This window comes from Perognathus longimembris, chromosome 2, assembly GCF_023159225.1.
Source record: "Perognathus longimembris pacificus isolate PPM17 chromosome 2, ASM2315922v1, whole genome shotgun sequence".
Taxonomy (NCBI): Eukaryota; Metazoa; Chordata; class Mammalia; order Rodentia; family Heteromyidae; genus Perognathus; species Perognathus longimembris.
The window spans coordinates 145,070,877-145,094,722 of record NC_063162.1 but is presented as its reverse complement, the minus strand read 5'-3'; the positions used below and the strand labels follow the sequence as shown (position 1 = coordinate 145,094,722).

At 41.8% G+C, this 23,846-nt stretch overlaps 1 protein-coding gene across 1 annotated transcript in view; it reads right to left on the bottom strand.

Moving 5' to 3' along the window:
• The window catches only part of LOC125345669 (probable maltase-glucoamylase 2), a 64,326-nt gene that overhangs the window by 6,617 nt on the left and 33,863 nt on the right, over positions 1–23,846 (bottom strand). Inside the window, exons 24-44 of the mRNA XM_048337722.1 lie at positions 22,557–22,712; positions 21,409–21,663; positions 19,637–19,791; positions 18,232–18,400; positions 17,542–17,638; positions 16,998–17,110; positions 16,032–16,157; positions 14,464–14,592; positions 12,980–13,087; positions 11,321–11,383; positions 10,398–10,532; positions 8,832–8,916; positions 7,719–7,857; positions 6,544–6,677; positions 6,243–6,277; positions 6,030–6,146; positions 5,055–5,203; positions 4,873–4,957; positions 4,396–4,452; positions 3,458–3,582; positions 2,329–2,417 (exon numbers count right to left, since the gene is read on the bottom strand). Coding sequence (XP_048193679.1) covers positions 2,329–2,417; positions 3,458–3,582; positions 4,396–4,452; positions 4,873–4,957; positions 5,055–5,203; positions 6,030–6,146; positions 6,243–6,277; positions 6,544–6,677; positions 7,719–7,857; positions 8,832–8,916; positions 10,398–10,532; positions 11,321–11,383; positions 12,980–13,087; positions 14,464–14,592; positions 16,032–16,157; positions 16,998–17,110; positions 17,542–17,638; positions 18,232–18,400; positions 19,637–19,791; positions 21,409–21,663; positions 22,557–22,712 — 2,521 coding nt within the window. The remainder of the gene's footprint in view (positions 1–2,328; positions 2,418–3,457; positions 3,583–4,395; positions 4,453–4,872; positions 4,958–5,054; positions 5,204–6,029; positions 6,147–6,242; positions 6,278–6,543; positions 6,678–7,718; positions 7,858–8,831; positions 8,917–10,397; positions 10,533–11,320; positions 11,384–12,979; positions 13,088–14,463; positions 14,593–16,031; positions 16,158–16,997; positions 17,111–17,541; positions 17,639–18,231; positions 18,401–19,636; positions 19,792–21,408; positions 21,664–22,556; positions 22,713–23,846) is intronic.

Below are 23,846 nucleotides of genomic sequence, written 5' to 3'. Positions count from 1 at the left end.
TGTGGAAATCAGTATGGAGATTCCTCAAAAATTAAAAATAGGTCTACCTTAGGATCCTGCCGTACCATTGTAGAGCATATGTATGTCAGAGTAGCAATCAATATATGAGAGATTTCTTTGTACCCAAGTCTATTATCGCACCTACTTATACACATTCATGTATACACATGAATTCTTCATACGAGGAAGAGAATGGAGGCAGAGAAAATAATTGATGACAAATAATAATGAAATAGATGGTATCTATCTATGTGTGAAGAGAGTATAAAGAAAGTCACTGAAAATTATTGAACAATAGAAGGTAAACTGCTAAAAAAACAGGAGACAGTAATAAAGTTATATACATCTGTGGGAAAAAGAAACAATCACAAGAAACTAAAATAGGGGGTTAGTTATCAGCAGAAAGAGAGCAGCTAATGGAGAGAGAGAGAGGGAGGATGATATAGGCAAATAATTTATATGTAAAGATGAAGACTGTTGAAATTGTGTTAAGAAGGGGATAAAAGATGAAGGAGAGTGATGGATGGGGTGAGTTTGACTGAGGTATACTGCATTTCTGTATGAAATGTCAGTGAAAACCTCCCTTTCACAACTAATATATGCTAATAAAGATGAAGAGAAAAATTTAAAAATAAAAAAGAATTAGCATAGTTATTGTTTCAATTATAGCAAATGATGTCATATACAGTTAGAACATATATTAATGGTGTCACAATTACTGAAGTAACTTAAACTTCTTGAAATATGTGCAAAAGTCATGCACTAGAAATTACAAAACACTGCTGAGAATAATTACAGAAAACATAAATATATGAAAGTTACATACAAATGAAAGGTGAAGGATGAGTAGATCAATAAGACAGATAGACATCCCAAAATTTATTTGTAGATCAAATCAATTTTAGTCAAAATCATAGCAAGTTAGTTTTTTGTTGTAAAAAAATTAACAAGCTGATTTATAAAAACCTGTACTGTATTAAGTACAAAACAGCTGAAATACTAATTACAAAGAGTTACTAAAACTATGCTCAAAATGTATATAACAATAAAACTAAAAATATTCTTTACAGGTGGGTTTTCATAGAGTTGGATAAATTATGGTATTTTTCTCAACAAAATATAGCAATAATTATGCTTATAAAATACTCATAGATATGTGCCTGTCATTCATTTAGGGAAAATAAACAGGATACACAAGTTAAGTTTATGGTATCTTTTCAGCTGTATAGAAACATAAGCATTTTCTTAAGTGATGCAAAAGCAAAGACATTACAGAGAATATTATTATTGTTCTGTTAGGTTTTTTAAAAAATTAATCTCTTTAAAATCTTTTAAAGAGAACATTTCATTCTTCCAATTTCATTCTTATTTTATGGCAAAAGTACACAAAGAAGAAATCTTTACAAAGTAGTGAAACAGCCCAGTGCCAGTGGCTCACACCTATAATCCTAGCTACTCCTACCTATACCTATAATACTAGCTACTAGGAAGCTGAGATCTGAGATCTGAGCATCATGGTTTGAAACCAGTCTGGGCTTATCTCCAATAAATTACCAAAAAAGCCTGACGTGGCACTGTGGCTCAGATGCAAGCCTTGAGCAAAAGAGGCTCGGGGCCAGCACACAGGACCCAAGTTCAAGCCCCAAGACTGCCCCTCCCCCTCAAATTATGAGCTCCCCCCTCAAAACATGAGCTATCATTTCAGAACGTGTGTCATCTTGCAAGACCAGAGTGCTCTAGTCCAGAGAGGTAAGTGCAAAGCAACTTCTGGTTGGCATTAGTATTGCTATAAAAATGTGCAAGGAAGGAGGTAGTACAATTATAACAGATACCAATAATCCAAGCTACAATGAGGTGGAAAAAAAGCAGAACAGGAAAAGTGTCCTTGTAGCAATATTTAATTCCCAATTACAAGTCCCTCAAGACAAGTCACAAGCTCTAGGTTTGTCTCTCGAGTGGACCTAGTCCTGGGAGGAAGGATGCCTGGTAAGGATGGCCAGCCCGTTCATCGAGCTGCCATGTCCCATGGAGAATACGCACACTTGCACACTGCTTGTCCAGTGAGGCACCCCAAGAGGATACAAGTCAGCCGTGGGTGAATCCACACCACCAGGCTTCTGAACCCACAAAAACGGGGACTATCGTGGTCTGTAACATTTGTAGTGGAACATGGACAAAGAGTCCAAAGTTAGAAAACATCCCATCGTTGCCTTCTCTGCAGGAGCAGACCCAAAGACATGTCTTCAGTTTCCAGTAGGGTCTCTTGCGTCCCCACTATATGGCTTTCCTGAATAAAGGAAACAGGGGCCCTGGGATATTCATACTCACCAATGCTTTGTCCATCATCCCAGAACATGTGGCCTTCAGCCTTCCCGTTCTCATCCAAAGCCACAGTCAATCCCATAAAATTCTGCCGGCTACAAAAGACAAGAGTTATTTCCCACTAGATTACAGGCTTTAGAAAAATGAGAAACAGGGGTTGGGGATATGGCCTAGTGGCAAGAGTGCTTGCCTCCTATACATGAGGCCCTGGGTTCAATTCCCCAGCACCACATATACAGAAAATGGCCAGAAGTGGTGCTGTGGCTCAAGTGGCAGAGTGCTAGCCTTGAGCAAAAAGAAGCCAGGGACAGTGCTCAGGCCCTGAGTCCAAGGCCCAGGACAGGCCAAAAAAAAAGGAAAAATGAGAAACAGCAACTATTTGAAAAAAATGACTTTTTAAAGCCAGGTGATGTATTTCAAGCCTACCATTTTATCTACTTGAGAGACAGAAATGGGAGGTAGGGAGGAGGGAATTACAGTTTGAAGCTAGCCTAGGGTAAAAATAAAACACTTGTGAGACTCCATCTCAACCAATGGCTGAGCACAGTGATATATGTCTGTCATGCCAGCAATCTAGGAAAGCACAGGTAGGTGAATCACAGCCTACATCAGTCCATAAAGCAAGACTAACTCGAAAATAACACAAAAAGGGCTGGTAGAGAGTACATACTTAGCGTGTGGGAAGCACTGGGTTCAAACCTCGGTACTTTAAAAATCAAAGATTCTTATTTCATAAATAAACACATTAATGTATCTTACAATAATGTAATGAGACACGAATTCCTTAGGAAGAAATCCCCCAAACCCAGGTCACTTCCATCGATTCCCGGTTGCTACAGATTAAAATCCAAAGCTCCCAGATTGACATCTGCAGCCATCTCATCATCTAACCACAACCTGACTCACTTGCATTTATTTTAACCTTCCTTTGCCTGAATGCTTTATGAGTCCCCCAATTCAGCTCCGTTTTCATTTGTACTTCCTTAATCTTCCTAGAATATATCCATCTCCCTTGTATTCATGCATGCAAATCGAACTCACTACTCAAGACGCAACGCAAAATCCTTTCGCGTAAGACCATGCCTTGCGGTTTCCACTTGAGGAAGGGAGGTGGGGATACCCCGCAGCTTCTTACCTGAGGTGAGTGTTCATTGCAGGCTCTTGCCAAGGGAGGATGTGGCCTCCCCGCACATGAAGGTTGATGTGGTCTAAGGGAGCCCTGAGCTTTTCCCACTCGCCTGTAGATTCACGGCCAGATTCCTAGAAGGAAGCATGCAGGCCAGAAACGGTGACAGAGAAATAGATTCAATGGGTGCGCGCGTTGGCTCTGCACCTCTGGAGAGTCTCATAGGTAAGTTTCTGTGCAGCACCGACATAGCTCAGGGAGATTTGAATAAAATGAAAATTCAGTATGTTTGATAGCAAAAGGAGGGGTTTCTTATCATTTAATTCCATGAGGGAGCTCTAAAAATATTCATACCTCTAAGTACTAATCTTATAAGAAATAAGACAGAGTATAGTCTTAAGAAGTTGGGATGCTGTAATTTAGGCATGCAATAAATGAAAATGATGACAATCTTTATGATTTTGACAGGAAAGCCTATAAACGTCTTTTCTTTTCTAAGAAAGCATGTTGGAAAATAAGCAAAACCCTACGATCAAAAAGTCTTTGAGGAGAAAAAAAATTCTTTTTTTGCCAGTCCTGGGGCTTAAACTCAGGACCTGAGCACTGTCCCTGGCTTCTTTTTGCTCAAGGCTAGCACTGCTGCCACTTGAGTCACAGCGCCCCTTCTGGCCTTTGCTACATATGTGGTGCTGAGGAATCAAACCCAGGGCTTCGTGTACACGAGGCGAGCACTCTACCACTAGGCCACATTCCCAGCCTCGAGGAGAAAATTTTTGCTTTTCAATTTTGCTTTTGCCTCTGAAAAGCTTCATCTTTCCTCTGTGTCTCCAGGAAGGGTGGACGATGGGTCTTGGTGGACACAGGTGCTGGGAAGTAAGAAGAAAAGTCTAGACGCCTTTCTCTCCAGCACAAGGCGATCTGACCTCCCGAACCGCCATTGTACGTACCGTGCTGTAGTCATACCACCGCCCTCGGGGAAGATAAGCGCTGATCTCAACCATGTTCTGAAACCAACAGAATTACATATGGCTGCGAACATTTCAGTAAGCAAGAATTTCAAACTTTAAAATGCTTTCTGTGTACATAGAATCGTTAGGATTCAGAAGTCTGGGAGTTTATTGAAAACAGCCTAGAATTTTTTTTTTTGCAAATATATAAGATCGATGTTTTTTTTTTTAAACTGAATTGTGAAAGGACACCAAGTAACAGATTTTCCTAATGAGAAATCAGATGTATGAAGCTTTCATTAATGGAGACTTTTTTTGGGGGGGAGGGGGAGGAATAAGAATTCTTTTTTATATTCTAGATAGCCATTTGTTTGAAACACAATGAACTAGACAATACTAGAGCGCCTTTAAAGTGGATTTCCTGTGGCTTTTGACTCTGTGGTTGGGGATTTTGTGATCTAGAATAGAAAAACTCACGCTTTCCAGCGCAGGGCTGATCAGGATGGAAGGGCCTAACATGAACTGCCGGTCTATTTCCCATGTTGTGTTGTCATCAGCAAACCTGAAAATGTAAATACAAAAGTCTCTCCCAGACCCTTACAACCGAGCACCTTACAACCGAGTGACAAGGCTCACCCAGACCCACTTCCCTTCCTTACTCGTGGAGAAGAGGTCGGACGACAGTACTGCCTTTCACATGCGCTTTGTGCATCAGCGTGTAGAGATAAGGCAGCAGCGTGTATCTGGTCTGCAGGACTTCCCTTGCATACAGCTCAAAAGTTGAATTCCAGGCCACAGGGTCTTGTCTCTAGGGAGATACAGAGCAGATAACAGATCTCTTTTCATTCCATCTTAGTGGTATCCAAGAGGGGATCATCAGTACTTATTTGATATCCAGGCATCACTTCTCCATTTCTATTCTACCCACTCCCCTGCCACCTTCCAAAGGAGAGGTGTCATTCTTTATCGCTGATTCCTAGGTTTCCTATACAGATCTAGCTTTGACTCTTTATATATTAATGAGTCTCATGGAGAGGTCTCTGCACAGCACTGATATACCTCAGATGGATCTGAATAAAATACAAACTTAATATTCTTAAGAGCAAAAGGGAGAGGGTCTTATGTTTTAGTCCCACGGGAGAGCCATAGATTTCTTGCCTCTAAGTACTAATTTCCTGGATGATAAGGAAAATTGTTTTCTTTAAAAAGTTGCTGAGCCAGGTACAGGTGGCTCATGCCTTTAATCCTAGTTACCCAGGAGGCTGAGATCTGAAGATCATGGTTCAAAGTCAGCCAGAGCAGAAAAATCTGTAAGACTATTATCTCCAAATAAACTACCAAAGAAGCCAGAAGTGGAGCTTTAGTTTAAGTGACAGAACACTAGCCTTGAGTAAAAATGGAGTTTAGAAAGAAGAAAGTTCAAGCTTCAGGACTGGCACACACACACCCAAAAAAGATCATGATAAATTCAGAATTGTGGATTTTCCAAGAAATGAAGATCCTGGTTATCTTCATGATTTTGACAAGAAATAAGTGCAATACTGTTGTAGGTGTATGTGTTGTTGTTGTTGTTTTTAGAAAAATGTATGATTTGAAGTATAAAACACCTGAAGCATGAGTAACGGCTACCTCACCCTGGTCCCAATGGTGTTGTGGTTCCTGGAGAAAGGGTAAAAGGCCCCCAGCTGCATCCAGCGAGCACACATCTCATACTCCGCATCTCCAAAGAACCCACAGATATCTGCCCCTGTCTGAGAAAATGCGAAATCAGAGAATAAAGGTGGGTGGTTTTAGAATGCAGATACATCGAAATCCTGATCGTTAGCAATGGTGCCACTATGACTTACATAAGGTATTCCAAAGAGACTGAACTCCATCATGCCTGCAATGGAACAACATAGCCATGTTAGGTGATGACATCCTGTGGGAAGCCGATGGAAGGTTTGACCCAGCTTTTCTATGATCTCATGGATGATGGAATTATTCAAAGTTAGGTATAAATTCAAACACATGCATGCATAGGAAGCTCAACTTCTGATTTTACTTTCCATATAGATAAGAACCCAGACATCCCCAGTATAACAAAATAACACACACTCCGATTTCCCTCCCACCACCAGCAGGGCCCTGGGAGCCAAGGCCACACACCAATGATGGACTTCCTCAGCTGGTCCCAGGCAGCTGTGTTGTCTCCCAGCCAGTGTCCTGCCCAGCGCCCAGAAGAAGGGAATGTGGAGCGGGTGATGACGATGCCTCGCTGCCCTGTGGCCTCCTGCACGGCCCTGGTTGGAGAGAGCAGGGGACAACGGAGGTCAGCGCAGCCTCAGAAAAGCCACAGGGCACCCTGCCATCCTCGTTCCTCATTCCAGTCCTAGGAACTCGAATCAAGTCATGAATAAAAAGGAAATCCTCCTGCTTGAATGGAAGGAACATGCTTCCTCCTGGCTGACAGACATATTAGACAAGGCTGCCATTTCACAGAGTTTTATGAGACACTCATCATGAGAAAACCATTGAAATGATATAAAATATAAAATGATCACTTTCTCTATATGTTCTCAGCAGTTAATTTTCTAAAATAGTATAGAGGAAAGGCCATAGATCCTCCCTCTAGTGACCTTGGGCCTCGGCCTGGACAAAGTGCTTGCTGGCTGACTAGAAGGAATTCAGGATCGACTTTGGGGAAGGTCTTCCTGGCTGACAGGGATTCCAGTAACAGCTCTGCTTTCTGCTCTGCCCGTAAAAATGGTAAGAAGCTACACATTCTTCATAAATGCATAGAACAGAAAAATAAAATTATATTTGGGGAGATCAGCCCTTAAACTGACATCTAGTCCCTACTTTCTGGTATACCAAATTATGTCTCTATATTTGAGACTGATGAACAGCATCCATCTTGGCCACACAGAACCCCTGTGTACAGATGATGCGCTGTTAGAAGACATGACTATGTGCGTTTCCCCAGCTCAGAAAGAAGAAAGACAGGAAGTGAGAACGGACATTGTGAGTCTTCAACTTCCATATCCTGCATGGGGAACAGGATGTTTCTCCCCCTATCTCTCCTCTTTTCTTTCCTGTTTCTTCCTACTTCATCCCGCTTAACTGAAATAAATCCATGCTTAATATTCTATCTTCTGAGATTCTCCTTATTCTCAGGGCCCTTCAAATGCTTTTCATGTGTGGAACTCATGACCTGAGATTGTGTGGGGAAACTGGGTTGGAGACCTCCTCACCCATCATCCAGGGACAAAGGGAAGAGTAGGACTGCCTTACCCCTCTGCGTCTACGCTCAGGGGTTGGCAGGCAGAGGAGACAGGACTCACTCGTAGGTGGGTCTGGTCTGGGACCAGCCATACAGGCTGTGGACGTCGTAGTGCCGCACTCGGGAGCCGTCTGGAACGATCTGCTCGCTCTCCATGCACAGGGTCTTGCTGCTCAGGCCTCTGTCCCTAGATTCTAAGTCTGAGAGAGCAAAACGGTCCATTATTTCTCAAACAATTTAACTTGCAGGTCAGCCCTTTTCTCAACAGAACTTCTTTACTGTTAGGACTCTGTCATCCACTAGATGGTATTATTCCCAATGGAATAAATCTTGTTTAAATCAATTTTACATCTATTTTCCAAATGATCAGATCTTTCAGACTTCCTCAATGTGTCAACACTTGCCTGAAACCTAAATGTTATATTAAGGGAGAGGGTGGAAACCAAATGAATGAATAACTAAGGGAATGAGTAACAGACCACCCAGAAGACATCAAGAAACATGAATTCTTTGAGGAACTCTTCTGTTCTTAAGGCTCTGTTAAATGAAATAATTCAGTATTCAAGATGTCTAAAATTCGGGCTGGGAATATGGCCTAGTGGCAAGAGTGCTTGCCTCGTATACATGAAGCCCAGGGTTTGATTCTCCAGCACCACATATATAGAAAATGGCCAGAAGTGGCGCTGTGGCTCAAGTAGCAGAGTGCTAGCCTTGAGCAAAAAGAGCCAGGGACAGTGCTCAGGCCCTGAGTCCAAGGCCCAGGACTGGCAAAAAAAAAAAAAAAAGATGTTTAAAATTAACCTCTTATTTAGAGGACTAGGTTTTATTTCTAAGAAAATTTCATGTTGCAAGAGTGTGTGTGTGTGTGTGTGTGTGTGGGTGGGTGTGTGTGTGTGTGTAAGGGATTACTTAAAATGTTAGCAATCAGGTTACAGTTACCAAAACAATCAAATGCATTCATTGGTGTCTTTTCTAACACATCATTATTGCTGCTGTACTTGTGATTAATAATTTATTAATTTGCACTTCTTCAAGGCTGTTCTAGTTGAGATTTTATTCCATGTTGTAAGAATGTTCTACTTCTAACTCCCTTCCCCTGAACTAGGCATTCTTTGACTTTTTTCTCAGGATTTGTAGGTAGAAAGGAGTGTGATAAAATCGGCCTTTTACATACATGGCATATAGGGTGGGTTGTTGAGAATATCACTGTGGCAGCCCACAACAGATCCATCCACAAAGTTTGATGGTTCATTCATATCCTGAAAAAAGTTAGCAATAAGAATTCCATCATATCAGGAGGAATATGGCCTTGCATGTAGAAGACATTAACTTCTGGGAGATGACCAGGTCATAGTCAAACCCTTGTCTCAGCCAGTGACTCAGTTATTCTCCCTTCTCCTTGGCATTGACCAAGATGGACTAAGAATCCATGTCGGCTGTAGTAGAATGGAGTTTTTGCCTTCAGCCAGATGACTTGGGGTTTTTAAACTTACAAGGGTTGTGTCATATCAGCAAAAACATGGAGTTAATGCTGGATGGAGGACTGCATCTGTCCCACATAAGAAGGAAGCATGTCTTTGCTTTACTACTCATGGATTATGTGGTTGTCGTGAAGGGTCACTGTAACCTTCCTCCCCCCTTTCTCTTATACGGATTCTGATACTGGCATAGAGCAAACACAAGAGGGATGCGTCACGGTCCGCCTGAAGTGTATTCTGAAAAACTGTCACAACTCTGAAACAAGTTTGGAAATCAATCATCATAGGCTGGGGAATGTATAACTTGATGCGAGGACTTAGAGACTCTGAAAGAAAATCCATCTACTACTTTATAAATACAAAAGTTAAAATGTTGTCTGTTGTTCTACCTTAAATAGGCCATTACTAAAGAAAAGTGCATCTTTCTCTCTTTGGAAACAAATAACTCACAGTTATCACAAATCTCTTGTGTCTCAAAGGTACCCACATGTAAACACTGTCTGGTTGCCTTTGGGGTTGATTTGGGTCCTTTCTCAGGTCAGCTCTGTGCTATCTATTCAACAGGACAAGTGGCCATGGTAGAGAATGAGCTTAGAGGCTTGTCTCTGAATGAATCAGGAGCTCGTCCCTCCTGGACTAAAGAGCTGAGAGAGCTCTTCATAACCAGCCTACAACTTGCTTGGGATTTCAAGCCACCTAAGAGTGGGAAGGGAAATCATGGCAATGATACTCCTCCCACTCTTAGGAAAACACTAATGGAGGAGCACTTGGATACATGTCCCAAACTTGCTTCATGAATCTCTATTCCTCAGGCCCACTAAACTCTATGACGCACATCTGAGCAGGCCCTGTAAGCCACTCCCCAGTTCCATGGTGAGTGTCGGTTGGTTTTCACATTTCTGCCCTGCCGGCTCCTAGATCTGTCCTGTTACATGATGTGCTTCTCAATGTCTAGAGAAGTTTTACCAAAGGGAAGGTAGAGGGGACATGGGCGGTGGAGGGTAAGGGACATCAGGCCATTTTCCCTTCCCTCTCTCTCACGCTCTGACATCTCAGGCAGTGGCACTTCTCCTTTCTGGGCTCCAGTTTCCAGCAGACAGCAGAGCTCACAATCAGCTCTGCCAACACAGATTGCATAACATCCCCTCTCTCTTTCAGCCTTCCCAGCCCAGCTCCCTGCTTCGCCTGTCTACAGATTGCTTTCGAATGACCGTGTGGCGTGCTCACATGTCCGAAGAGCAACAAGTAAAAAGTGCACTTACGAGCCACAGTCCATCAAACTCCAGGCTCTTCCTTGGCTCCCGAGGGTGTGCATAGAGCTCTTCTATCTCTCTCTTCCACCAGGCAGCTGTGCTGTTCCGCAAGAAGTCGGGGAAAGCAACGTGCGCCCTGTACAGCTGTAAGTGTAACACACAGTCTCATCGAGGGGCCTCCACCCATCCAGGAAGGAGGTGAAAATTAGTAGGTACTTGTGCCTGCTCAGCTCTCCTATCAGTCTCTGATCTAACTGCAGGCCTGTTGCGGCTACTTTGTTGAGTTTATCATGGACATAGAGATGGAGGAAAGCTGCTTTCATTCAAAGTCCTTTTGAGACATAAGGCTTGTTTTATGATGAGGCATTTAACTAGGGAATTGAGAAAACTAACCATTTCTAAACCACTGGGCCTTAGCAGTTCAAACGATTTTTGTAGATTGACCAAATGAAGTGAAGGGAAACCCATCACCCAAGGAAAAGTGAACGGCTCGGTGGCGGGGCGGGCGGTGGCAAGGGATGCGATAGGGAAGGCCAAGATCAAGGACTTTGTCCTTTCAGCGTGCCAATGTTGCCTTTAGAACACGCCCTTCATTGAAATCCACCTGTTCATAATGGAGATCACTCAAGTGAACATATCCTTGGACCTTGACTCATTATTTGGTTAGTCATTGTAAGATTTGAGTCACAGCCTCCTAAAGGCATATGCGTGCGGGATTTCATGGATGATTTCCTCCTATGATGTTTCCATTGAGTTTTTCATCTATGATGTTTCCATTGAGTTTTTCATCTGAGAATCTCTTTTTGCCATGAACTGCCAGAAAACAAATATACTCATGGTAAAGCTACTTAATCAAAGAACTAAAACAATACTAAACTAAGTACCTAGATGTTTAGGGTAATGTAAGATAGGCAAGTGTAACACAGCTGTACCTTAACCTGAGTCTCTTGGTCAAGAGATCCATCCACCTTTACATTGGGCAGCTCTGGCCATGCCTAGAGAAAAAGAAGTTGAAAGTCTTGAAGGCATTACAGAGGCTGATGATGGAAGATAGAGGACCTGCCCAGCAAGTGCAAGGCTCTGGGTAATCCCATTACCACCAAAACAAACAAGGAAGGTCATTAGATATAGATTATTGTCAAACTCTAAATGTCAGACTCTAAAGCTATGCATCTTCACAAAGTACAGTGCTATATTTGTCACCTATTAATGTGTAAATGGGATGTAATGTAATGGGATTCTGCTCAACACGGTGAAACAGGCTAGAGTATCTTGTTTTATTTTATGTTTTCATGTTTTAATTTAATGTGTAACAAAATTCATTTTAAATGTATCTTGTGAGCAATCAGCTTTGAGTGATTATTCATTTCTCCTGTCTGATTTCATTTTGACCTATAACAAAATCTCTTTTATAGAGTAAACTGAAGTGTGACAATAAAGAAATACAAGTGAATTCCACTCACCACCCAGAAGATTTATCTCAATATTTTTAAGCACTGAGGACCCCAAGTATATGTAGCAGTTTAAAATCCATAGTAGCAACCAACTTCAGATAATTATTAGGACATTAATTAAATACAGGGATTAATTAATTCAGAGAACACTGAATGAGCACTTTCAATTTGTCAATCACTTATAGAATCGGTACCTACTAAGGTTTAAGTAGGAACTACTGCTTATTTCTAAGAACTCACAGTGGATGCATAAATGTGTATTACATGTAGTATCTGAGGACAAAGGCACAGAAAATAGGCTGAGCTCCAACAGATTCTGAGCCCCTCACAGGGAGGATTTGAATTGGTCTTGCAGTGTAGATATTGCCTGGGCAAGCTGAGAAGATAATATTCGAAGTGGACAGGGCCCATCCATGGAGGAATTACAAAATATTGAGCAGAGTTTGAATGTGGATTAAGAATTATTGTTATCTGGAGTGCACATATGCCATTGGTGATAAGAAGACATATGGCCATGAGTATTGAGGTCATAAAAAAGGAACACAAGGAAATGAGAGAAAAAGAATCAACAAGACTTAGAGATCTGCTTGTAGGGTAAATGCTGGCTTTAAGTGTAGGTGACTGGGGACATAGGCTTCAGAGTTGTTCTCTAAGGATCCTTAATGTGTGTTAAATAACTCCTAATACAAAAAGATGGGAAGTCAGAACATTTCTAAGCAATATAGAATGATTAATATTTCAGAAGATTATATTTGTAATTTTTTTTTTTTTTTTGCCAGTCCTGGGCTTTGGACTCAGGGCCTGAGCACTGTCCCTGGCTTCTTTTTGCTCAAGGCTAGCACTCTGCCACTTGAGCCACAGCGCCACTTCTGGCCGTTTTCTGTATATGTGGTGCTGGGGAATCGAACCCAAGGCTTCATGTATACGGGGCAAGCACTTCTTGCCACTAAGGCCGTATTCCCAGCCCTATATTTGTAATTTTGAACTTGAGTTGTTAAGCTAATCAGCATCACATGGATTTCTATTTGTTCATAATCTGTTGACTGCCCTGTGGATTTTGTCCAGGATTTATGAGAACCTCTTTCCAGTCAAGACAAAGTGATGTAGATTTGTGACAGACACCTTTCCCAGCCTCACCTTTCCCCACACAAGGTCACTGCTGTTAGCCCATTTGATGAACACATTGCTTTCCTGCCCTCTGGTGAATGCCGGATACTGGGTCTCGTTGCCAGAAATGGCTGGATCCTGTAGTAAAAGTGATAAAAGCACAAATATGAAGAGACCATCTCTAAGAAAACAGTCCAAGTTTTTGATAATTCATAGTGCTGAAAGAAATGATGAAACAAAAAATCATATTAAATAAATGAAGACCCATGATAAGTTTGACAAATTACTATAACCAATGGAAATGGAAAATTGCCACAAGAACCCAAAGGTAACCCTTATAAAGCTTAACCTCTTTCCAAGTGAATAAGAATCTGTGTCAGTAAATGGAGACTTTCTGTGTTATAAAAACAACCACTCCCGCTGTAACTAATGAAATGGGGTAGAACCTGGAGAATCTGAAAGCTGACATGGTACGAGTGATATTTCCAATAACATAGAAATCTACTCTAGAAAAAAAATTTATGAAATAACATAGATTGCTATTTCTCCATGAAGTTCTTGAAAGAACAAGGGCTAATGTTGGGAAATAAGTGCTGGAGAGAAGTTAGTCTACTAAGACCTTACCCGCAAGCTAAGAGAGGCAATTTGATGCATTTCCAGAATATAATAGCAATACTTAAGAACATGAAATTTCTTTATTCTGTCCTGGGGCCCAATATGGCTGGTAAAGTGGTCATCCTTGATAATCCCAACTCAGATCCACCCCAGTTACTTTCTACAAAATCACACCATTTCAGTTACCATAAAAGCACCACTATCAAATTAATTGTTTTTTAAATATTTATTCAGTGGCTATCTCATTCCACTAGCACAAATGATTTTTTAAGAAAAAGCACATCACCCTGTTCACCAATTTAGAATACACACACACACACACACCTTCTATAACAGTGTTTATTTAAGCTAGTGTTCAACAAATACTTGGATTTATGAATGAACAAAGTCATGCTCTAATTTGGGAAGCGAGGATACTCATTTTAAAGTAACTGCTTCTTCATCAAGATGCCGACTGGAGGTCATGTACTAAGTTAGCATTCTCAGCTCAGCTGTTTGAGTTGAATATAATAGAAATAAGTCCCTTCAGATCAGCTCTGTTCAACAAAGACACAAAGCAAGGGATGGTTGAACCCTCTGAGGTAGAGACAAGAGGAGACATAGCTGTTTCTTTAGGTGCATTTTTTTTTTTTGCTCAAAATCATTAGCAAATTATATCCTATTGATATCCAACTATGGAAATAGGGACAAGCATTAATTCTTAAAGTCATTTTCACCTTAAAGTCATTTTACTTCTCTGTTTGTTATATATATAAAGCTATGGCTTCAAAGCATTTGTCACAAAAACAAGATGGTTGTTTTTGTTTGTTTGACCCTTCATCCACTTTATCCCAGTGGTATTCTTTTTGAACCATAATTTAAAAAGAAAAAAAAAACATTGAATCTGTCTCAGTACCTACCAGAATGAGAATAAATCTCATGCCACTTTTCTTCATTTTCTCCATCAGGAAACTGAGGTTCTGAAAGCTGGGGCTGAGAGTGAAGTCCAGCTTCCGGTCCATGTAATCGATGTCCACATGCTGAACGTCCTGCAGGGAGGAGTGGGAAGGACACTCAGGCCGCCTCAGCAGGTACACACCAACAGTGCTGCTCAACTCCAGCTCAGGCTGCTGGCCTAGGCCACCCAGGCCCCGCTGAATCGCTCCTCTCACTACTCCCCTACGCTGGCTTTCCAACACAGAAGGTTGGGATCATTTTCTGAATCCTGCTTGCACTTGTCTTCAGTCTTCCTCTTCTCCTTAACTCTAAGTCTCTCCCCTTTTCAGCCCTCAATTCATGTTGTCCCCACTCTTCATATCTCAGACTTGGCAAGCCCATCACACGACATACTAACGAAAATGTTCAAGGGTAGACCATAAGACTTCTCCAAGGAACAGAAAAGATTTATAGTAAACTACAAAATAGTATATAGATTTATACTACAAAATATAGATTTATAGTATACTGTTTTAGAGTACACAATAAAATATTGCATATGTTTACACATGTATGTTAATATATCGATATCTATGCATAACTCTATATATTGCCCACTCTGGTTTTTGCACAAGGAAACTCATTTACTCACTGATTTTTGAACAATAAGGAAAATAAGAAAAAAAAGTGTGTGTTTTTTAACCTACCTGCCTTAAGGTTCTAGATACAACTTGTTTGCAGCAATAGGCTTACGCAAAAGCCAAAATTTTGAAAAGTATGAACCAGAACATTACTGGCCTTGATTGTTCTTGCTAAGGTAGATCTATTGATATTTTTATCCCGTAGTTTTCCTATTTTATTTCCTGTTTACATTTCTTATTTTTCCTTAACAAGCAAGATAAAAGGTATGTAAAAATAAAAATAATTAAGTTTTGATATCTCTAATGAAAATTTTGTAACACTTCATTCTCATCTTCAAATAATTAATTGCTCCCTAAAAATCTCACTGAGAAGTCATGGCAGACATCTGATAATTACACAAGGAGAATGAGAATACCATTAGTGAAATTCACCTTGCTGACAGCAATTGACTACAGTTCTTAGGCCTTTCCTGAAGCATTAGATTGCCCCTGTAGGATAGCATAGGTGCATATGTGTTTCCGAACATGTGAAGACTTAATTTAAATTGTCTCCTTTCATATATTACTCTATGCCCATCTCTCTAAGGTCTATCTCCATTTCCAAATCTCCAGAGACATAGCTTAAACCCAGTCATGCCTACTGCAGGACATTTTCAACAAGTGGCAATGAGAGCTAATATCCCCAAATCATTCCACAAACTGCTGAAGGTTTTGTGCAAGTCTTAGTTTTGAACCTTGACTTAAAAGGACAGAACGCAGTACATTTAAAAACCAATGCACTGTACACAGGACTACTTTCCCAGCTACCTTTTTATCTACCCAAGTAATCACAACAGTAATCTGTATGAAGCTGTTTCCATATATAATCTAGCACAAATACTCATGACCAGAGGCGGGAATGGGTTTCGTACATAGGGAATCTGGGCTGCCACCATTGCATCGTACAAACTGGAGATTTCATTGTCATTCTGGTATCCATAGCGACTCAGCTGAAATCCCAAGGCCCAGTATGGAGTCATAGCTGGCCGACCAATCAGCTGAAATAGAAAACTATTAATTACCCTCATTTGATCATCACATATTATACACTTTCATCAGGTTACCATACCATACACCACAAATATTTTTATCAATATAAAATTTTCAAAGTGGAAAAGTAAGGGACCCGAGTAGATTTCTTAAGCAAAACAGGTACTGGTAACTCATGCCTGAAATCCTAACTACTCAGGAGCCTGAGATCTGAGGATCTGGATTTGAAGTCAGCCCCGCAACCCCCATCCCCCAAAGAACAATCTGTAAGATTCTTATATCCAATTAACCATCTAAAAGCCAGAAGTAGGGATGTGGCTTAGGGATAGAAATCCAGCAGAAAGAGCCAAGCAAGAGAATGAGATTCTGAATTTGAACCCTAATACTGGATGTACACACATAATCAATAAATAACTCAGGAGACATGATGGTTGATGCAACCTGAACACTAATAGCAAATATTGTCTCTCTTAAGAAATAAGAAAGTGAAATCAAAATAAGAAAATGAATAAATGCACAACAACCTGGAGAGGAATGATACAAACATTGTGGCTGAGGTTTCCTCATATGTTCTAGCCATCACTATAGGAAACCTGAGATCTCTGTGATTATTACTTCTCTGTGATTATTACTTCCTATGTTATCAGACAAGCAATCAAGAGAAGTCTGGGACACTATTATGCCCTTAGCATCCTGCAATCAGGAGATACAACTTTCAGAAAAAAAATAATGATGAATGAGTGAACACACCCAAGGAGAAAAAAGAATAATTTGGCCTCAGCACTAAGACTATCATAACGCCCAATAAATATTTTGGTGATTTGCCAAGAGATCGAATGACCTCCAACCTCAGTGTATTGTTGAGTGACAAGTTCAGGGGTTGGTCCCAAAACTATGTAAAAATCCAAAATTCCTCCTGTGGTGCGGTACGTCACGGCAGGAGTGGGCTGGAGAGTCACATCTGTAAAAAGGAAAATACAAAGAATAGGTCAGGAGCAGTTGGTGGATCTTTGCATCACCCAGATAGGGAATTCACTCTAAAATGTGCCATTCTCATCCCTGTCCCTCTCCATCTTGCTCGTCTACAAAGTCTTTTCTCAGTCTGTGGAGTCAGGGATGGCTTTGCAGGTGCCCAAATAAACTATGCCGTCCCGACATTTTGTAACACCTTGTGAAAAGGAGCGAGTGGCACAGAACATTAAGACTATGATTAGTCACAATTTCACACTTAGTACCAGAACACTTAGTAAAGCCCAACTGAATGAAGGAAGGAAGGAGTGAAAGGTCAGTTTGTTTTCCCTGGATCCTCATTGCTCCTGGATTTCCTTATTTCCACCAGTACCCCAGCCTGCGGGGTTTATGCTGGTGAACAGGACTGCGCCTCCGTCTTACCCATGGCATTGCTGTTGAGCAGGAGGACTCCGTGGGCACTGCCGTCCTCTTCCAATGCCATGTAGTAGGGGTGCGCACCATAGGAATTCTTCTTGTACTGGTTTAGAAGAGCCATGGGGTAAATAACGAAGTGAAATCCCCTATGTTGCTTTCATACCACAGCCCAAACAGCAAAGCCAACCTTGCACAATCAATTAAATCTGTGGTCCACAGGAGGGGGAGAAATACATATATGTGTATACACCAAAGATGGATTCTACAGAAAACACTGCATGATAGGTGACCTCCTGCAACTGAGGGCAGAATTTATATATTTATATTATTTAATTTTTGTGCTAGCCTTGGGGCTTTAACTCAGGACCTGAGTACTGTGCCTGAGCTTTTTATTTTGCTCAAAGCTAGCACTCTACAACTTCAGCCACAGCGCCACTTCTGATATTTTGATGGTTAATTGGAGATACGTGTCTTACAGACTTTCCTGTCTGGGCTGGCTTCAAACCACGATCTTTAGAACTCAGCCTCCTGAGTAGCTTGGATTAAAGGTGTGAACCATCAGCACTCAGCCAGAATCTTTTTTAATTAAAAAAAAAAGTAAAGTTGATGATGACTAGGACATCCTTTGCAGACAGGAGTACTAAAATTAATTTACATAAAGAGTGAAACAATTGCTCATTTTATTCTGGTCCTTACCCCTGGTGGCTCATCACGAGCAAACATTCCCCATGTGTTCCAGCTCATATTTCTTCTGAAGGCCATGTGCTCTGTTTCCCCAAAGCCGTAGATGTACTGAGAGGGGAGGCGAGTGGAGATGGAAAGGAACATGTCGTTGAAGGTGAAGCCAGGAAGCGGAGAGTCCCAACTGCAACACAAGGGCAGGCCGTTACTTCCTGAGCTGGAGGGCACAGGGCACGATCTACTTACTTAGGATGGCTGATGACCCCAAAGCCTCCTGAATTACTGGGCATGTGGACTGAGTGGAAATTCTGTGAAATGACTCTGGTTATGATGCTGGCCACATCTCAGTTCTACTGTTTTATGCTTTCATTCTTAGTCTATGGTTTTCAGACCTTAACAGTTCCTTTCCCAAGTCTTGGGTTCACTGTGTCTCATTCATCTCTTTATTCTTAGTTCTCAGTGCCTGACCTGTCAGCTTGAACAAACATATGAAGGCATAAGAGGGTTTGCAAGTATTTTCCCATAGAAAAAAATATATTAGAACAACTTCTCTATTATTAGCCAAAGAAGCAACTAAGGGCAACTGGATATATAGGCAAACAAAGCAGAAGGCATTATAAAAGACAAAACTGATCACGAGGGTGATAATGCCCAGTGGTGTGGGGAACCTCATCCCAGCCAAATCCATTCTTTGTGGGGCAGGACAAGGCATGGTGATGCCAACTGCCAATTCCTTTATGCTAGCATTGTGAAGAGACTTTGTCTATGGTGACAATAGAAGCAAATGCTAGAAAGTCATGTCTCTCCTGCTTTCTCTCTTGCCTTCCTCTTCAAATATTATTTCTAAAAAAAATATTTCTTAGTGAAGCTAAACAGGGAGCCAACTGACATCTTAGGTTATGTGTTGTAATTATTCAATAGAGTTTTCTGTTCTGCTTTACAAAATCAGCATAGAGAACATATGTTTTCTGTGGAATCAAGCAGCAAGTTTTGTAAATTTATTTTATTTTTTTTGCTGGCCCCTGGGGCTTGAACTCTGGGCCTGGGTGCTGTCCTTGAGCTTCTTTTGCTCAAGGCTAGTGCTCTACCACTCGAGTCACAGTGTCAATTCTGGCTTTTTTTAGTAGTTTATTGGAGATAAGGGTCTCATAGACTTTCCTGCCTGAGCTGGCTTCAAAACTGCGATCCTCAGATCTCAGCCTCCTGAGTAGCTAGGGAGCAACTGGGTTCTTTAATTGTTAAATACTGACTTTTTTCTGATTTAATGACAATTAGAAATTGCCTAATGGAGCAGGGGAAAAAAATCTATGTACTTCTCACTATTATATGGAGTATCTAAGATTAACATTTCACTCACACCAATAAGAATCACTGCAAATACATCTAGAACTGTTCTCGGAAGCAAATCAATAGTGCTTACATTACAGTGTTGGAGCTTTTTCGTCGGATCTGGACTCCAAAAGGATTGATCTGAACCCTGACATCGTACAGGCAGTTTTCAGAGACGCTGATCGGGGAAGGAGGGATATTCAGAGGTATGGGGACCTCGTATCTTTTAGTAGTGGGATCGTATATCTGTTAAAAAAAAAAAAAAGGAACAAATCTCTTTTGGATGGAATCATGCACTACAACCCCTCATGCCTGCCAATATAACTCAGTTCTGCTGTTGTGTTGCTGAGTTTGAATCCACCTTCGGACATCAAATGCCTCCAAGCCTCCAAGCAGGAAGGTGTGAGTTCTGCCCGCGCTGCTACGTCCGACACAGATGCGGAGCTTCAAAACTGACCCAGTAACATTCATTCAAAGCCAGGGAGGGCTTGGTCTCCAGACAACATGTGATCTACACACATGGAATCTCATGGACAGAACGTATGCACATGAATAACATGTGTCAACTGAACACATGTGTGCGTACAACTATGCGATCATGTGTGCAAACCTGTGTGAGTACATAAGGAAACAGAAAATTGAGTTTGTATGGATTCCAAGATTCCTTCCTTTATGAACTTCCAGCTGTTGCCCAGATTCTACACTTCTGGAGTTGCCCTTTTGTACGCAACCACTATTGTTACTTATTGTGAAGGGAAAATGCAGAGAGTGAACTGTGATGTCAAGACAGGGAGCAGACTCATTAGGAGCCAGCAATGCCCCCTCGTAGTATTGGAATAACACTTTATGTTCTGGTGGAAGCTTTACTCCTAAAGCCTTGTTTTGTAAGACTTCTCAAACCCAAAGCAGCTGTATGGTGGCCTGGGGCCTTGTGGGACGTGTGGACTCGTAGTCCCACCTCTAGAGCTTCTGAGGGAGGGCTTCCATTTCCCCAAGACATTCAGGTGCTTCACAATACCTCCAAATGCACACAGCCATGTGCCCAGCTGACCACACTATGGTCCCCGGCCACACCTGGCTCTGGTCCCAGAAGTTTCCTAGTCTAAGCTAATACTCATTGTGAGTGCAAAATACACACCAGCTTTAGAGATACAATGATGAGAAGCCTGTGAAATCTCTCAGAAGTTAAACTTGGATTTCAAGATGAAGTGGTAGTTAACACCAGGGCTAAACAAAACTTTACTAAAATAATTTTCATTTTGTTGTTTTTCAAATACCAATACTGGAGGTCAGGGTGGGGGGAGGGTGAAAGAAGAATGGAGAGAGGAAGAATGGGCAAATGTTCTCATGATATTCCACGTATATACGTGAACCCTCCGGAGCCTGGGGCTGAGAGACATAGAACGGAATGATGGAAGGGGTGACATTGGTGCTGTCATAAACGGACAAAACGGAACAAAACCCCTTTGTACAACTGTTTAAGGATAATATATTTTTTTAATGAGAGTAGAAAAACAAAAGCAGAAATAAAAACAATACAACTTTGCATCATATATCTAGTAGGTAGAGCAGGGCAGTGAGTCCTAAAGAGTGACCTTTGACCTGTAGTATCAGTATCATCTGGGAACACATTAGAGATGCAGATTCTCCGGCCAGACCTTCTGAATTGGAAACAACTCAGGAGGTGAAGTGCAAAAGTCTGGGTAGTCACCAGATCTGAAGGTGATTTTAGTGATTGCTAAGGCTTCAGCACTACCCCTACTGGAGAAGCTACTAGAAAGACTGGAGTAAGTTAAAAATGTAGACCTCTACCAAGGTCTACAGTACCTCACTGGAAACCAGAACCTGCCACCTGTGAATTACCTTGACCTGAAGCATGGTTTCTGTATGATAGATCACGTTCAGTTGAAGGCTGCTGATCTTTCCAGAAAGAGAATCGGAGACACGCGTGGCGGCGGCTGCTGGCTGTGTCGGTGGGGCTGTTGCTCTCCCAGATTCAGGCATTTCGGAGAGGGTGAGGTCCATGGTGACGCCCGTGGATAGGTACTGAAGGTTGCTGGCAGCATAGGCCGGGATGGTGTCATAGTAACAGCTGGGCACACCTGGATCTGCCGTGTGCTGAAATGACAGAAGAAACTCATGGTCAGTTAATGTGACCACAACTGAGACTCTAGTTACTGAAAAAGCTGCTGAACAGATAACTTTTAACCCCCAGACTATGGGTGGACCAGACTGCTTGAAATTGGGTCTTTGCAGATGTCCCTGAGAAGAGTTCTAATCCAGCATAACTGGTGACCCGATTAGCGGGAAAAATTTGAACATACGAGTGAATATACGCATGCACACATGCACACACACACTCACTCACATACGCACACCTAGTTGGTCTCCGATTATGAGTGATGAGTGAACAGAACAGAAGCAGCAAGAACCCTCAGCCGGATTCACAGCTCAGCTCCTGCTTTCGGTGTCATACTGCTCCCAATTTAATCTCTCAGTTTCTGGATTTCATTCAAATGGAAAGGACCAGCTTTATGTTATCTTTCCCGTTTGGGCTTTCCAATGGGTTGGGGGAGAAAAGAATCACGTAAGTTACTCAGTGTTCAATGCATTGAAGAAATGCCTTTTCTTCCTTTATTAGCATATAATAACAGATGTTTTGGGGAATGCAGATGACATAATTTGATCATACTCACCCTCCCATTACCCATTTCATTCCATATCCCCCTCCCCTGACTCCCTCCTTCCTCTTTAATTGTCCTAAGCTGGGGTTTTGAATGATGTAAATGGACAGACAGCAAGAGCGCCAATGAATTCCTTCTGACAGGGGCTACCTGCCGGCAGTGTTGACCTCTGTTACCACTCAGAGCTGACAAAATGCACATTGGTGCGTTGTTGTGACAGTCTCCAAGCCAGCAGCATTTGAGAAGTATTTCCTGGGTGTCCGGGTAACGTCGGGGGAAACCTTCAGCCCTTCCTGATCCACGTGGCACCCCGCATCTGGTCATTACCTCCCAGAGGCAGCCTTGCTGCCGGCACCTCTCCTCGGTCACTGCAGCATCCTCAGGGTAGCAGTTGAACTTCTCCAGGTCACTGACGAGAAACTTCCACTCCACAGAGAATTCTTGTCCCAGGGCCAGTCCCTGGAGCTCAGTGATGGTCACCACCTAAAGAAGGAGAACAGGGACCCCATGCCAAAGTGAACAATGTGGATGATGCTCCTGTCTAATAATGGTCTGGAAGCCAAGATCGGCTCCTCCTCCCATGCTGCTTTGGAGCACCTGGAATTGGCTTTAATCGGACCTGCCTTGCTTTACCCAGTCAGTGTGGAAGTGAGAATGGGAAGGGCCACAGCCATGTGAAAGAGTGTAGGTCGCAGGCAGGGCCAACGTTTCTTTTTAGACTTAATAGCATCTGTTTGGCACAATGCTTTTGTGTGAATAATGATAATAGTAGCAATAGCTAAATATTCATATAGCATTCATATTGAACAAGTACCAGAAAAACCACTTTGTAAGCATTAGGACCATTCATCCTATCAGTTGGTCCCTTACTATGAATGCTATGGCCAGTTCCACTTTACAGAACACAAAAATGAAGTGTAAGTCTGATTCTGCGCCCAAGACCTCACAGCTAGGAGACACTCGATGAGGACCGAAACCCTATTCAGCTTAAACCTAGAAAATAAGCTCCTGCTCTCTTCTACATGTATTTGCAAAATAGAAAATGACTGACTTAGTGAATAATTAACTTCCTAGCACTTCAAATAGTGAACTAACAGTTGGACTTCTCTCTGACTTTATCTAAGGGAATCACTCAGTGACAGCAAACCCAGATTCTCTTGTGTTTGCTCCCACTCACAGTTTATGTCTTTTTTTCTTCCTCCCACCCTCCCTTTCTCCCTCCCTCCCTTCTTTCCCTTCCTTCTCTCCTTTTCTTCGTTTTGTTCTGGCAGTGGGGCTTCAAGGACTCAAGTCCTTGCCTTCTTCCCTCAGCTTTTTCACTCCGGGCTGTCACTCTGCCACTGAAGCCACATCTATACTACAGCTTTTGCTTATAAATTGGAGATAATCTCTATTGGATTTGTCTGGATCTTCAGATCTCAGCTTCCTGTATAGCTAGGAATAAAAACATGAGCCACCAATACCTGATTCAAATTTTCTAGCATAAAACAGCGGTGTTAAGGAAATACATCAATGGTGTCTCAAAGACTCTCAAAGAGAGTTTTTAATGAGAGGATAACTATGTAAATACTCTCTAGAAACAGGACAATACATGTCATATCTGGGGTCTTCTTGACT